This window comes from Pelodiscus sinensis, chromosome 3 (assembly GCF_049634645.1).
Source record: "Pelodiscus sinensis isolate JC-2024 chromosome 3, ASM4963464v1, whole genome shotgun sequence".
Taxonomy (NCBI): domain Eukaryota; kingdom Metazoa; phylum Chordata; order Testudines; family Trionychidae; genus Pelodiscus; species Pelodiscus sinensis.
In genome coordinates, this window is record NC_134713.1 from 89,781,968 (window position 1) to 89,798,373 (window position 16,406).

At 45.0% G+C, this 16,406-nt stretch overlaps 1 protein-coding gene across 2 annotated transcripts; it reads left to right on the top strand.

Moving 5' to 3' along the window:
* The first annotated feature begins 242 nt into the window (after positions 1–242).
* On the top strand, positions 243–16,358 carry HINT3 (histidine triad nucleotide binding protein 3). 2 transcript variants are annotated; one of them, XM_075924113.1, is made up of 5 exons: positions 243–471; positions 4,731–4,848; positions 8,471–8,535; positions 11,022–11,148; positions 14,904–14,917. In XM_075924113.1, the coding sequence occupies exons 1-5, from the start codon at positions 328–330 to the stop codon at positions 14,906–14,908; spliced, it is 459 nt and encodes a 152-aa protein (XP_075780228.1). In that variant the 5' UTR covers positions 243–327; the 3' UTR covers positions 14,909–14,917. The 2 variants fall into 2 exon arrangements, with proteins under 2 accessions (XP_075780228.1, XP_075780227.1); XM_075924112.1 differs by having other exon boundaries at positions 262–471; positions 8,471–8,540; positions 14,904–16,358.
* The last annotated feature ends 48 nt before the right edge of the window (positions 16,359–16,406 follow it).

A 16,406-nucleotide genomic window follows, 5' to 3' on the forward strand; every position in this document is an offset into this window, starting at 1 on the left:
GCGCAACAACGCCCGCTCCGCTCCCAGTCCGCCGCGCGCCAGCTCTCCTTGTCAATCCGTGTCTCGCCCCGCCCTCGCTTCCTCCGCCGGGCCGGGGGCAACTACACCCGGCAGCGCGCGCCCCCATCCCCGGCCCGAGTTGGGAGAGTGAAAAAACTGAGGCGCGCGCCCGGCTCAACGACCTTAGCTCCGCGCGCGCGCGCCCGCCCGGCTTCGCTCAGAGTCGCGTGCCCCGCCCCCTGCCGTGTAGCCCCGCCCGCGCGGGGAGGGTGGGAGCTGAGTGTCCCCTCAGGCCGGCAGGAGGCGCAGCGGCTGCGGCGCGGAGCCATGGCCGGGGAGGACGGAGCCGCCCCCGAGGCGGCGGGGCCCCCCGCGCACCCGGGTCCTGGCGGCCGCGGCTACGACGCCAAGTGCGTCTTCTGCAGGATCTGCCGCGGGGAGGAGCCGGGCACCGCGCTGCTGCCCTGCGAGGTGAGGGGCCGGGGCCAGCGCTGCCCTCTGCGCCTGGCCTCTGGGCGCGGCCTGGCAGCGGGGTGAGGAGCCGGCGGGGCGGCCGGGGCCAGCGCGGGGCTTGGCGGGTGTTGGCGTGAGCGGCGCCCTGCCCGGGGGACTCAGCGTGGGGCTGGAGAGACGCGGCTCGTGCAGCCTGGCGCACCCCGGCGTTGGGCTTCGCTAATGTGGGGTGGGCAGAGCGCGGGGGCAGCTGCCCACCCTGGAGTTGAGCGGTTTCTGGTAGGTCTGGGAAACAGCTCAGGGCCTCCCAAGGGAAGTGCAGGCGTCCCCCCTATTCATGGCACTTAAGCAAAAGCACTGCCGAAGTGGTTCTTTGCCCCGCAACATTTATGCCCCAAATAAATATGTTTGGAAAGTGTCACAAGACTGTTGTGGGACTGGTTCTCTTCAGTATCTTCATCAACAATGTAAGTGTTGGCATACATAGTGTGCTTAGCAAGTTTGCAGATGATACCAAGCTGGGAGAGGTTGCGGGTGCTTTGGCGGATAGGGTCATAATTCAAAATGATCTGGACGAACTAGAGAAATTGTCTCAGATAAATAGGATGAAGTTCGGTAAGGACAAATGCAAAATACTCCACTTTGGGAAGGAATAATCAATTTCACACATACAGAATGGGAAGTGACTGTCTAGAAAGGAGGAGGGTAGAAAGGGATCTAGGGGTTATAGTGGACCAGAAGCTTAGTATGAGTCAACAGTGTGATGCTGTTGCAAAAAAAGCAAACGTGATTCTGGGATGCATTAACAAGAGTGTAGTGAACAAAACATGAGAAGTCAAAACATGTCGGTGATTCCGGAAGTGCGCTAGTTGCTCTGCCGGGTGTACTGCGGGAAGGAGCATCAGCTCTCTGCACTGCATAGGAGGGGTGAGTCAGCCCTGGGGGAGGCGGGCGCGGGTTTCCTGGTGTGCGCGGGGGGGCGTCAGCCCCAGGGCAGGTGCATGCAGGGCTTCCCTGCGCCGGGGGGGAGGTTGGCCCCCTGGGGCAGGTGCGCGCAGGGCTTTCCTGCGCGGGGGTGGGGGGTCGGCCTTGGGGCAGGTGTGCGTGGGGCTTCCCTGCACCGTGGGGGGGGGGGGATGGGCCCTGGGGCAGGTATGCGCCAATTTCCCTTGGGGGGGGGGGAATCCTGGGAGAAGGCAGATGCAGGGGACTCTCTGCCTCCACTGTCACTCCACTCTCCGAACGCAGTCCCCACTCCCCTGTCCCCAGCTACAGAACACTGTCCCCACACCTTTCCCCACTCCCCGAATGCTGTCCCCACTTCTGTGTCCCCAGCCACAGAACTCTGTCCCTATTCCCGTCCCCACTCCCCGAACTCTGTCTCCACTGGCACCCTGTCCCCAGCTGCAGAAATCTGTCCCCACTGGCACTCTGTCCCCTGCGCTGAACCCTGTCCTCTGCCTCCCAGCCCCCTGTTCCCTCTCCCTTGCCCCCAGCCGCAGAACTCTGTCCCAACAAAATGTATAATTATAAATGTTTCTTTTTAGGTTTAAATAGCATGAATAAAAAACAGACCATTTATTTCATAACTATAAACTTGTGATTTTAATTTTATATATTGCATAATTTAAAAATAAACTGTTTATCAGAGTGTGTAAGTAAGGGCTGGGGATAGCAAGTGATGAACAGGAGGAGGATAGCGAGGGCAGGGCTTCAAGGAAGGGGCGGGGCTTCAAGGATCTTCACCTGTTCTGAGATTTAAAAAGTGATCTTGGGTGTGAAAAGGTTGGAAACCACTCATCTTGTAGGTGCTTGGTCCTGCCGTCAGGGCAGGGGATTAGACTCAATGACCTCAGAGGTCCCTTCCAGTTCTAGTGTTCTATGATTTCCTTATTATTATTGAACAGTAAAATGCAATTAGAGATGTGAAATCTGTGCCTCTCAGTAGTTCATCAAACATACTTTTTTTTTAAACTAGATAATGGGTTTGTGCAGGAGGAGGTATCTTCATTTGCTGCCTATTAGTGACTTACAGCTAGGAACAAGATTTAAATTGCTTTAATTTAAATCATTCTACCCTGCCCTGCTCATCAGACAGTGGGGGGTGGGATAGAGTCCAACAATAGAGCTAAAATGTGTATTTGAATTAAAATATGCCTTGTTTATTATTTCACCTAATCTGTTGGGGAAATGTAATTTTCAAATGTCAGTAAATCACAGGATGTTAGTTTTATTCACAATCCTTGAAGTAGATTAAACATGATGGTGGTACCGGACTAATAAAAATTCGTAAGTTTAGGCTCTGAGCCTGCATGGGGCTTTGTGAAAACACTGGAGAAATGCAGTCAGAATTTCTCACTGTTCTGAGCTGTGACCTTACAGAATGTTGGGGAGGTCTAGCTGGGAAGTGGATGATGTATCTGTTCACAGGCATTCTAGCTTTTTGTGCATTAATTCCAATATACAATTGTATATCACAGAGAGCCTCTAAGATGCTACAGGACTACTCATTTTTAAAGTTGCAGACAAGCACAATTACCCCTCTGAGACTAACGAAAAAGCTTTCATGGGCAAAACCCACTTCTTCAGATGAGCTTGAGTGGAGGAAAAAAAAAGGGGTGGTGGTGTGACGGCGCGTTGGGGGTCCCCCGTCTCCTTCACCCCGAAATGGCACAAACAGACTGCACCAGCCAGTGGAATTGAGGGTGGTTTATTGCTCCTCCAGCACAGCGCAGCACAGATGTAATCTGGTTACAGGAACTGGGGCTAAGAGGCCTCAGTGCCCCCCCCTTTGAGATAGGGGAGTCCCAGCCCCCTCCCCAGCTCCTTATACCCTGCCTTCCAGCGAGGAACTAACTAACCCTCGTCCAGCCCTGCCCCCCAAGCCAGGGCAGCATTCCACCTTCCTTTGTTCCTCTCCATGGGGGGTGTCTGGCCACTGGTTCAACAAGTTTGGCCTTACCTCTGCCTAGTGAGGCTTTCCCTGCTGGGTCTTGCTCCAGACAGCAGGGGTCACCACATCCCAGCAAGTACCCCCACTACGTCACAGGTGGACTCTCGGTAGGGATGATAGATAGCATGCAGTTGAATAGACGTGTAACCTCATAAAATCTATTCAATAGTCCCCAGGAGCGGGACTGGGAGCCAGCACGTGCTCCCAGCCCCACTCCTGGCGAGCATCCTTATAACCTATTATTAGAGGCAGCGGTGGCAGGCAGGAGCTGGTCCATGAGGGGAGCCAGTTTAAAAGCTAGCTCCCCCCGCACACCAGCTTCTGCCTGCTGCCCTGTGCTGCTGCCTCTGATCTAGAGGCAGCAGCATGGGGGCAGCAGCAGCCCCTGTCTGTGGGGTGCCTGAGCTCCCTGTGGACAGAGGCTGCTCTGCAGCAGCAGCCCCTGTCTGTGGGAGGTCCACGGGGAGCTCAGACCCCGTGGACAGGGGCTGTTGTTGCAGAGCAGTCTCTGTTTGCAGCGAGCTCGGGCCTGCCACGGAGAGAGGCTGTTCCGAGGCAGCCTCCCCCCTACCCTGCTGCCTTTGATAAAAACCAGCTTCCCATGGGCACTGGTTCCTGCTTTCCTCCCCTCCCCCCACAGTCTCTCTTACAGAGGAAGCAAGGGGAGAAATGTGTGTAGTTGGCAGGATTAACCAATAAGACCAGTCTTATTGGTTAATTGTGTACTCATCGACATACTGACATCCCTAATTCTCAGAATTTGTAACAGGAAAAGAAGGGAAAGGAAAAATAAGGTTACCTGTTAATTGTAGTGCTCATGCTAATGAGGCTAATTGAGTGGTCTGGAAGTGTCCCCTATTTAGCTTTAGGTGTCCATGAAGTGTTAAATGTAAGGAAAGCTAGTTTTATAATGGGCGGTCCTGTTAAGGAGTTTGTTCAGACCAAGGGAAATACTATCAGATTTGAATATGAAGGTCGTCAGTTCTGCACTTTCTCTCTGTAGTTAGCTTGTGCAATTCTTTTGTAGAAGAATGGCTACCTTGAAATCCATGATTGAGTGCACAAGGTGGTTTAAAATGTTCCCCTACAGGTTTGTGTGTTACCATTTCTGGTATCTGATTTGTGTATCCATTTATCTTGTGTCATAGAGATAAATTCTTGTGAAGCTAATTCCATAATTGATAGAACTACAATGTCTTTAATGACCGTAGAGTGCTCGACTGTGGGAATACTACTTCAGTTCCAGCAAAAGTAATGTTAAATTATCTGTTTTCTAATGTGTTAATCTGTTATTAAAATTAATATGTTGGTATTGTTTCATTAGTCTGAAGGCCTAGTCTGTTTTAGAGATATCAAACCGGGAGCCCCACACCATTATCTAGTAGTGCCGATAGAGCATATGGGAAACTGCAAGACTCTAAAGAAAGAGCACATACCTCTAGGTAAGACTAACTATGGCTGTTGCATGTATCAAAAGAAAACATTTGTGGATTAAAAATGCAGCGCGGCAGTGAGCAGGGGTGTGTTTGTGCTGAGACCCAGGAACAGGGATTCAGCCAGTGTCCTCTCCTGCCTGCTTCCTTTTAAAAATGCAAAGCAGCGGGGGAAGGGGAGGAGGAGGAGGAGAAGGAAGGGGTTGTGCTGAGACCTGGTGTCAGCCAGGAGCAAGCCCTGAAACTGCCCTTCTTTGTCTAGTGATAGAAATGTAGCCGTGTTAGTCTGGGGTAGCTGAAGCAAAATGCAGGACAATTAAAATTGTGTTCATTTATGTAATTGTATCCTTTGGTATATATGGTTGTGACTATTTTCTTCCACTATTTGATCTGAGGAAGTGGGTCTGGCCCACGAAAGCTCATCATCTAATAAACCATCTTGTTAGTCTTTAAAGTGCTACATTGTCCTGCATTTTGCTTCTTTGTCTACTAATTGAATAGTCTATTTTAATTCCATCAACTACTCCATTAGCCAATTAACTGCTACTTAACATTCCTAATACCAACCTGAAGGATACACTGTATCCATATACTTACTCAATTATATGACATCACATACATCTTCAGTTCTTCATTTTAAAATGTTTAATGTTAGAAAATAGTGAATAATTTCCTTCTTATTTATGAGATACCTTTTACTTCTGATTTGTTGAACTTTATTTTGAAGGAACTTGAAATTCAATAAAAATATACAATCATTTAAAGTTGATTTAGTTAACTAAAACTTAATTGTGCTGAATTAAAAAATAAGCCTTTCACAACAGACTTTGCATTTAGAATGGATTTCTTAAACAAAAGACAGATTATCTGTAGTTAGTGCAATGAGCTGATTGGCACTGGTCATCATATCCTTCAGGATTTTATAGTAGAATGTCTTGTCCTTTCACAGCCCTAGTATTTATTCATACTTTGGAAGAAAATATGCTTTTCTGCTTCTTTCAATTTCATATTGGTGTCTCAACTCTGAATACACTAGTCCTTCAGTTGTACAAATTGAATGACTTGAAATGTAGAAAATATTTTCTCTGCACTGTGAAGAGGCAAATGCTGTCAAATGCTGGGTTAAAAATTCTTCAAACCTTGGTTAGCCAGTGACTGCCATTTCAGTGGTTTGATTTTTCTTTAAAATTTTGGCAGCAAATGTACTACTTGAATATTTATTTAAATTATTTTAATGATAGTGAGTTTAGGTTAAGACTTTAACATAGGTTGTCACACTTCAAATTTAATTTTAAAAGGTTTATTAAAATTAAATACAGAGTCTGATTTTTAAATTTAAAAAGTCTTTTTTGTTGTTTTATAAAGAGATCATTGTTTTACCTCCGTCTTAGTTTGCTAGATATTCCCTGTTTATGCCGGGAATTTGACTAGCATAGCTATAGCAGAATAGTTATACTAGCATAGCCACAACAGAATAATTATAAATCCTTTGTGTGATTACTCTGATTTGTGATAATTCTACCACAGCTCTGTCAGTCATTTTGCCTGTGTATACAAACCCTTAGATCCAAGCATATAGATATTTCTTCTTGTCTGAAATTGAGAATTTAATTTAAATTGATTGAGAATCTTTGATAGTGCTTTTCATAAATCCTTCCCCTCCCCCTTGAGAAATGGAGAGAAAAAATAAGTACAGGCAGTCCCCGGGTTACGTACAAGATAGGGACTGTAGGTTTGTTCTTAAGTTGAATCTGTATGTAAGTCGGAACTGGCGTCCAGATTCAGCCGCTGCTGAAACTGATCAGTTTCAACAGCGGCTGAATCTGGACGCCAGTTCTGACTTACATACAGATTCAACTTAAGAACCCCAGGCATCCCCAAGTCAGCTGCTGCTGAAACTGATCAGCGGCTGATTCCAGGAAGCCCGGGGCAGGGGCTTCCTGTAGTCAGCCACTGGTCAGTTTCAGCAGCGGCTGACTTGGGGACGCCTGGGGCAGAGCAGCTGGGGTGCTGCTGGGTTGGTCCAGTAGCGCCGCCACTCCTCGGCACTACTGGACCAACCCAGCAGCACCCAAGCTGCTCTGCCCCAGGCGTCCTGATTCAGCCGCTGCTGAAACTGACTAGCAGTGGCTGAATCAGGACGCCTGGGGTAGAGCAGCTGGGGTGCTGCCGGGTTGGTCCAGTAGCGCCCAGAGCGGCGCTACGGGACCAACCGGCATCGCCCCAGCTGCTGTACCACCGGTGTCCGGAGCAAAGCCGCGGAGCACGGGGGCAGCGGGACAGCCCATACGCGCTGTGGCTGTCCTGCTGCCCTCGGGCTCCGTGGCTTTGCTCTGCTTTGCTCCCCGTCCCCCTGGTCTGCAGACCAGGGGGACGGGGAGCAAAGCAGAGCAAAGCCGCGGAGCACGCGGGCAGCGGGCAGCCCTGTCCGCTGCCCGTGTGTTCCGCCGCTTTGCTTCCTCTCCCTGGTCTGCTGGAGACCAGGGAGAGGGAGGGCCCCGTTCGTAACTGCGGATCCGCCGTAATTCGGATCCGCATAACTCGGGGACTGCCTGTATGTGGAAAGGTATTTTATTACTAGCTTTTTTTACCCATGCTGAATTGGGTTATTGTTTATTAATGGTGTTGGAAAGATTGTTATTTCTAAAAGTAGGTTCAGTTTCAGTGAGAACAGATTCAATTTTTGGTTTTAAAGATGTGTAGCATTCATAAAATGTCAAAGATTTTTGTGGTTTAAAAAAACAAACAAACAGTGGCTATTCTCCATGACTTCCATATTCTGCAAGAAATGTGTACATTAAGCATCAAAAAGAGACTATGAAACATTTATCCTTGGTCATGTGAACATTAATTTTTGACCTGAGAATCTTTCATTCAACCTCTTAAACTTCAAAAAAGCTTTTAAAAACCCAATAATTTAAAAAATAAACTTGAAATAATTCTGTATTAAATGTCCGAGTCCTTGTTTTATTTTAGCATTTTTTTCTTAACATCCTAGCAACAGTGCTACTCAACCAGTGAGAGTACTTGTGTAGGCTGGTCACCAGTGGCAGCTGTCATTCTTACTAACACACGTTATCCTGCTTAGTGCTGGATTAGCTAACACAGATAAAAATACCTTTGTCCTGTCTGCTGCTACCACCACTGTAACTACATCAGTGACAGGTTTTAAGAAAAATGCTGGGCCCTAAAGATTGAAGTTCTGTATCTATCTACAAAGCAGGTATATCACAGGGAGCAACTGAACTTCTGATGCAATTATATTCATCAGCATTGGCCTGAAACTCTTAAGGGTGAGGTGATACGTTTTTGGCTGATGCCAAAATCTGGATATAAGTTTTTGATGTGACAATTTGACTACTAAAGGGGTCCCATGTCTAACAATCTGCACTAGATTCAAATTAGAAAGGGAAAACATTTGTACTTTATTATCAGTCTTGTGAACTTTCCAATTATCCCTGCTCCTAAATTGTTATACATTTTAAAATAATACTTTATGAAACACTTCTTATAGACTGAAAGAGTTTGGGGGCTGTTATAGCGAAGTACAGATTTTTTAGATTACTCATTTAGAGGCATTTAGTGCATTATATTTTGAATTCAAATTCAATTTAACTTATTTTCTACTTAGTGGAGAAAATGATGGACGCTGGAAAGAAAACCCTTCAGCAAAATAATTTTACTGACTCCAATGATGTAAGGTACATAACTTGCTTTCTGGATATATCTAATATACTATTGACTTTTTTTGACAACAGTACTTGACAGATAATGGTAGCAGGGTGGACTTGGGAGTTGATGAGGATTTGAAATACAGCATAAGCTATCTGGTGGAATATGCACACATGGGACCGTAAACTATATTTCCACTCATACATATCTAGTGCAAAGTTAATTTGGTTTGAATATGTGGTAAAATGTATCATGATTCTATATGAAATTAGCTTTATGTTTGTTTTCTAGAAAATGTTGAATGTAACTACAGTAAACTTCCGATAATCCGGCACCTTTAGGACCCAGGGGGTGCCGGTTTATCAGATTTGCCGGACTATCGGAAGGGGGGGGCTATGAGGGGTATGGGAAATGGGGGGGGGGGGGGAAATGCCGCCCCAGACCCCTCATAGCCCCCCCTTCCGATAGTCCGGCTCTGCCCCAGGTGTCCCTGATTCAGCCGCTGCTGGTCAGTTTCAGCAGTGGCTGAATCGGGGACGCCTGCAGCAGAGCAGCTGGAGTGCTGCCTGGTTCGTCTGGTAGCGCCAACCCTTGGCGCGGTGAGACCAACCCGGCAGCACCCCAGCTGCTCTTGGGGACGCCTGGGGCAGAGCAGCTGGGGTGCTGCCGGGTTGGTCCCGCAAGGCCACTCCTCAGCGCTACTGGACCAACCCGGCAGCACCCCAACTGCTCTGCCCCAGGTGTCCCCAAGTCAGCCGCTGCTGATACTGATCAGTGGCTGACTCCAGGAAGCCCGAGGCAGAGTTGCTCTGCCCCCAGCTTCCTGGAGTCAGCCGCTGGTCAGTTTCAACAGCGACTGAATCCAGATGCCTGGGACAACTTGGCAGCGCCCCAGCTGCTCTGGTGTGGTAGCGCCAACCCTTGGCGCTGCGAGACCAACCCGGCAGCACCCCAGCTGTTCTGTCCCAGGTGTCCCCAAGTCAGCCGCTGCTGAAACTGATCAGGAGCTGATTCCAGGAAGCCCGGGGCAGAGCAGCTCTGCCTCAGGCTTCCTGGAATCAGCCCCTGATCAGTTTCAGCAGCGGCTAAATCGGGGACAGCTGGGGTGCTGCCAGGTTGGGTCCTGCAGCCCCGAGGGACAGCGCTATGGGACCAACCCGGAAGCACTCCAGCTGCTCTGCCCTAGGTGTCCCCGATTCAGCCACTGGTCAGTTTTAGCAGCGGCTGAATTGGGGAAGCTGGGGGCAGAGCAGCTCCAGTGGTCCGGCTGCCCGGAGCACTTCCGGATTCCTGATGGTGCCGGACCATCAGAGTTTTACTGTAAATGATGCTGCAATTTGAAGTTTTATGATCAAGTATGGGGGAAATTTTTAAACTATTCAAGACTACCATGCTAGTACCATGCTTTAGGGTCCAAAGTAGAGATGAACTTCTGGTCCCTATCTGTATGTAACCCTGGGCCTGTGTTTGAGATGAGTTTGAATGTAGCTGAGTGCACGCTAATCTCAAATGCTGTTTGTAAGAATTCTGTTTAAAGAGTTGGGCCCTGGCTGTGCAGGCAAGTAAAACTGTTTTTCAAATAATCGCATTTAGAGGCATTTAAAATATGGTTTAATACCATATTTATGAATTATGGGTCTGAACCATGTTTCCCAGAATAGATAGTAACATGTTTCTGTGTCTGAAGAAATTGAAGGGGACCTTTCAACTGGAAGACAGCTTACTTCTGCTCTTTGATTGCTAGATGTGATGGATTATAATCTTTTTTTTCTTAATAGGAAAATATACTTATATGCCAACATAAAGTGAGGAATAAGCCCTTCAGCTGAGATACTATCTTGACAGCCTGAGTGAAGGAAGGGGAATTAATGTTCCTGTACATGCCCTTGGCTTAAAAAAAATAAGAATACAGGCAGTCCCCGGGTTACATACAAGTTAGGGACTGTAGGTTTGTTCTTAAGTTGAATTTGTATGTAAGTCGGAACTGGTAGGGGAAACTCTAGCCAAACATTTCTCCAGAGCTCAGTTTTATTCTCCCACACCTCACTTCCCTCAGTCCTTTATTCTCAAGCTGAGGTGTCAGCTGAGAAAAGCCGCTCCGTGTCTCCCTAGTCTGCTGGGGGAGGGGTGCTAGCTTCGCGTCTCCCTGGTCTGCTGGGGGGAAGCAGCTAGTGCGGGGTTGCCTCACCCCGTTTGTAAGTAGGGATCCGATGTAAGTCGGATCCATGTAACCCGGGGACTGCCTGTACCCCATAACCTGTATTGTAGCTTCTGTCATTTCAATTTTATGACTTTGGGACTGGGGGGAAACAGTGAAAATTTAAAAAATAATTATTTAGTCATCTAAATATATATGTTTGTTGCTAGATCTGTGAAGTAATTCAGGTACTCTAGAATCAAAGCTACAGTTCAAAACAGTCAACGCTTTACATAGCTTTAAAATGTTCTCGCTTCACTCAGTCTGAATTAATTAAGTTGATGTTTTTCCCACTTCCCTTATATTTCTCAAGGATGGGATTCCACTGGCCTCCATTTTGCTCAATATCCCACTTACATCTTCATGTCCTGGCCCCAGCCAGTCAGCTGGGATTCTTGTCCAGGATGATATACAGAATCAATTCCTACTGGTTTATCACGGTAAGTGCAGCATAGCTGGTTTAATAGATTTCTGATTACAAACATAGAATGTGAATGCTTTCAAATGGTTTGAAATAGTGAACTGCTTGGGCCTAATTTGAAAGCCTTAACCAAATCTAATGGGCCTCATAGCCAACCCAAGGCTCAGAATGTCAAGTTTTTTTAGACCCAGCCCAAAATGATTCCAGTGCTTTCCCCTGAACCTTGAATTATAGCCACTCCCTTGTCCTTGGTGCTGATCTTGAACAGCACTGCTTTTCTCCCTACATTTGCAGTCTGTCTTTGGCCTGCTTCTGCCCATGAAGTCAGAGCAGTTGCTGTTCTGTTTAGTGAGTTTGTCAACAAGTGATAGAACTTCCCACTACTCATCGTACATAGCACAGGAAAGTGTCAGTAGGGAGCAAGAGCAGGGCGTGGAGCTGTTGGTGCACTGACCCCAGGGTAGACAGAGATGATGAGAGCCTACTCATCACAAACCTGACATGTCTGGACTGTTTTTAGATGTAATCTGGTACTTGTAGTCAGGTCCCACTGTGCTCAGGTCAGGTTAGACTCATAGACTTTAAGACCAGAAGAGACCTTGTGATTTTCTGATCTGACTTGCACATTGCAGGTTACAGAATCTCATCCAGTCTTGTAATAAACCCATATTCTCCGGATGAGTTACTGAATTCCTCAAATAATGATTAAAAAACTACAAGTTATGGAGAATCCACCATTTACTCTAATTTAATCTGCACGTGGCCTGTGTCCTGTGCTCAGAGGAAGGCTTATAAGGTTCTAGTTTGAAATGTATAATACTATGCAAAAATATTCAGTTGTCTATTTGAACAATTATTTTGATAAAGACACTTGTATAATTTTTAATTCAGGATTGTTTGTACTTTCCTTGAGTAAGTGTGAAGGTAAAACTTTGTGGCTACATCTACACTGGCATGATTTTGCACAAGAACTCTTTTGTGGAAGAGTTCTTGTGCAAAAACTCTTCCAGAAGAGAGCATCTACACTGGCATGTGCCTTTGCGCAAGAGATGTGCTTTTGCGCAAGAGCATCCTTGCCAGTGTAGACGCGCTCTTGCGCAAGAAAGCTCTGATGGCCATTTTAACCATAGGGCTTTCTTGCACAAGAAATTCATGTTGCCTGTCTACACTGGCCTCTTGCGCAAGAACAGTTGCGCAAGAGGGCTTATTCCTGAGCGGGAGCATCATAGTTCTTGCGCAAGAAGCACTGATTTCATACATTAGAACGTCACTGTTCTTGCTCAAGAACTCGCGGCCAGTGTAGACAGGCAAGATCACGCCAATGTAGGCACAAGCAGTGTATTTAACTTTGATCTCAAGAAGCAAAATATGAGTGGTATATACTGTTGTGTAGTTTTAGATACAATATATGGCTTATATTAAAAATGCAGACTTAGAAACAACAAAAATACTTGGGAGCAAAAGGTACCCTAAGGGCACATCTATATAGCAGGGCTAAAGCCAAAATAAGATACCCAATTTGAGCTACGTCAATTGCGTACCTTAAGTCGAAATAACTTATTTCGGCTTTTGGCACTGTCTACACAGCAGGAAGTCCGAGGTAGAGCACTCTTCCTCTGACTTCCCTTACTTCTCATAAAATGAGGGTTACATGAGTCAGAGTAAGAAGTCCTCCAGCTCGGCATTATTTTGACATTGTCGAAATAACTGCTTGTAGTATAGATGTGGATTATGTTATTTTGGAATAACTAATGTTATTCCAAAATAACACTGCTATGTAGACTTAGCCTAAGAGATTGTTAATGGAATTTATAGCATTTCATCAATTCAATCCATCTTAGGTGAAAAGTTACTGCCAAGTGATGACTGCTGTTCAGTAGCTTGTGTGCTCTTTTGCTAGTCTCAGTCCAATCCTTGTGGACAAATGTTCACTTAACAAAAAACATTTTCTCTTGGCCTTAAATAATACTTTTGCTGCAGATCTCCACTGAGAGGAGCACAACAGCAGAATTGGCATGCAGACTAAATAATTAACTTCTCAAGATTAGTGATCTTTTAAGGGATGAGGCATGCTGGGAGGAAGGCTTCCAGGCAGCGGAACAAACAGAAAAAAACCCTCTTCTTTCAGTACAGCAGCATTATCCTGTTAAGTGAGACAGACCCTGGGCATCAGTGCAAGAAAAGTCCCTACCTTGTCATTGGCTTAAGGGGGTGTTGCTAGAACATGGAATCTCTAAAGGTGAATAAAATGCCAAGAGAAGGCCCGTTTGGCATCTCAGAAAACTTAAACAAAAATTGTAAAGATAAATACAAATAACGGAACGTACTTTAATTTTGAATTATTGTAATATAGCTTGAATATGACATGCTTGATTTTTGGAAGAATGGAAATCAAGTTTCAGAACTGTATTAAACTGAAGAACTCACAATTAAATTAGCTGACTTCATTAGCAAAGAATTGTAAGGCAATATAACCTTGTTCATTTGTCCTCATCTGGTGAGGTTGGAAACATGCTATAGGTCTGGTATCCCACAACAGTTAGCATGTACATTAATTACTTGAAAGCTAATATGGAATCACTTAAGATGCTTTCATTTTAGGCTCCAGTACCTAGTGGGTTCCATTAAGACATCAGACACGTGTTCAAATGGAAAGGAGTTTAATAGAACTGGCAGAAAAGGTCAGCATTCATAGTAGGGATGTTAAATTTAGATTAATCACCTAATCAAATAGTTGATGGATTTTTTTCATTGACTACTTGATTAGTTGATAAGGGGGGCGCTTACTATCCTGCCTCGCCTCTGCCTTTGAAATGCACAAGAGCTGCCGGCGGCTTTTGTATATTTCAAGGAGAGAGACACCGGTTCCTGTTGCCTTTCTCCCTTTGAAATGCACAGGAGCCGCCCGTGGCCCTTGCATATTTCAGAGGGAATGAAGCAGTGGGGATTGAAGTGCAGGCAGCTCTTGTACATTTCAAAGGGAGAGAAGCAGCAGTTGACTTCCCACTTGACTACCGGATAAGCATTTGCTTATCGGGTAGTCAAGTGGGAAGTCAACTGCTGCTTCTCTCCCTTGTACATTTCAAAGAGCTGCCTGCACTTCATTTAGCATTTGCTTATCGGGTAGTAGTTGACTAGTCACTTACATCCCTAATTCATAGGAACCATCCAAAAGTTGGTTAGCTAGTGTGCCCAATTTTATTCCATTTCTCTGCTAAAGGAGTTTGGGTATCCCTACAAATCCTTTAGTCAGTTCCACATTGTCTTACTTGGGGGGGACCCTCCACATTCTTACATGTTGAAGAGTCACCAGTAGGCTGCCTTGTCATTGCTTCCCCAGATATCAAAGTATGAAATGAGCAGCAGTGCCAGTTCTTTGTGCCCCAGCTTTCATAATTCAGCTTCTTTCCAAGCATACTTCTCCTTTTAGGTTCACAAAACACTCCTGCCTGGGTAACCCATGCTGGACCAGCCATCATCCCAGTTGTTTCAAAATGTTCTCCTTTTTCTGCTGACCTACTAATCCTCCAGTGGTGGAGGGGAAAAAATTAGTGAAGATGTTGCTTAGGCAGATTTAACTTCTGGTATACACCCTGACTATGTGAAGTGAGAAGCTCTTGCAGTTCTGCTTAATGTATCTGGTACATATTCACCCTAAACTAAATGTGTTGCTTTCAATGGAATATTCTGGACTTACAGAAGATCAGTTATTAAACTGGAGGTCCTTCCACTATAGGGTTAAATTAATACATTGTTGCTTTTTTTCCCCTGAAGGCTGAACAGCTGATTGAACGACTTCAGACTGCAAGTGCTGCCAGTTGAAAGCACATTGCCTAGTCTTGGATCACAAATCAACTTCGATTTTGATCTTTGAACTCTCAGATTGTATTGTTCAATGCAACTATTTGTGAGGTTTAAAAAGGACAAGCTTGATTTGATTGCCTGTTCCTTCAGAGCAAGAAACTTTTGATAGTCAATCTCATTATTAATGTATGTGTACTCAAGTGTTCTGATAAGATGCAAAATATTTGAGTGGAAAATAGAATAATATATAACATACTAGTTCTAGTAAAACACAGTATAAACAGTAATGATTTGAATGTATTAAAACTGTGTAAATTTTCAACAGTAACTGTTAATGGTATGTATGCTGAACCAAGTTGAATGCTCAAAACTGGAATCTAGCTTTTTTATATTAAAAACATTGAGGAAATGCAATAGTGTTTAAAATGGACAGGCTTCCTTTAGTATCTGCTGGAGTCATGCTGGTGATGTTCTGTTTTAAGTAGGTACAGTGCTAAAGGGAGACATCATTGGGGGTTTTTTTTTTTGGTGCTAAACCATTTAAAAACATCATTGCATCTTGCAAGATAATGGTCTGCAGCATGTGCTAAATATAACACATTGTGCCCAGAATAGTTTACAATGTAGAATTTAGTTTAAATGTGTGGGAATGTTTATATATTGGCTTGGATTAAGATTATTGCTTGTCTTGAATATTAATACTGTAATTTAACTCTACGTTTAAAAATTGTAAGGTATTTGGATTGAATTAACACACTTGCCTTTGGGTATTAAATGTAACCTAAAAGCTAGATTAAGGACTTGTCTACACAGTATGTTACAGCACTAGAAGAGCGGGGTGTAAATTCTAGTGTACATTACTCAATTGCATACTAAATGGCCTTTGTGGATCCTGCAGACACTCTCTAAACAGTAATACATTAACTCACATTAAGGAATTTTTAGTGCATGCCACTGCGGCCCACATGGGCCAGTTAGTGTGCAACATGCTAGCATGCACTAGAATTCTACATCTTTCTTGTGTAGACAAGTCCTAACAATATATGATTCTACTGAATGTCACTTGTAGTATTTACTTATGCCATGGGTGAATGCGACTCCTATATATTTGTCACAAGATAAATTGTTCAGTGATGGTGAGCTTTATTATTTTTTAGCTCATCACACATAACTACCATATAATCTGATATATTTTAGCATATCTGGGATTCAGGAAAAAAACAAAACAGGAGGTGTTTAGTTTCTGCAATGCTAACAGCCTAGGTGGTGGTTATCCACTGCATTTACAGGTTTATCTGAGAAATCTTGCAGTGCTTTCCACGGATCCTGTTGCCTTAGTGATGCAGCATATTGTAATATTTATTTATGTAACACCTTACTTGTATATAGTACTTGAAGTATTAAAATTTACTGACCAAACAACAACATTCCCTGCCATGAGGAGCTTAATTCTATCTTTTTTTCTGAGACATT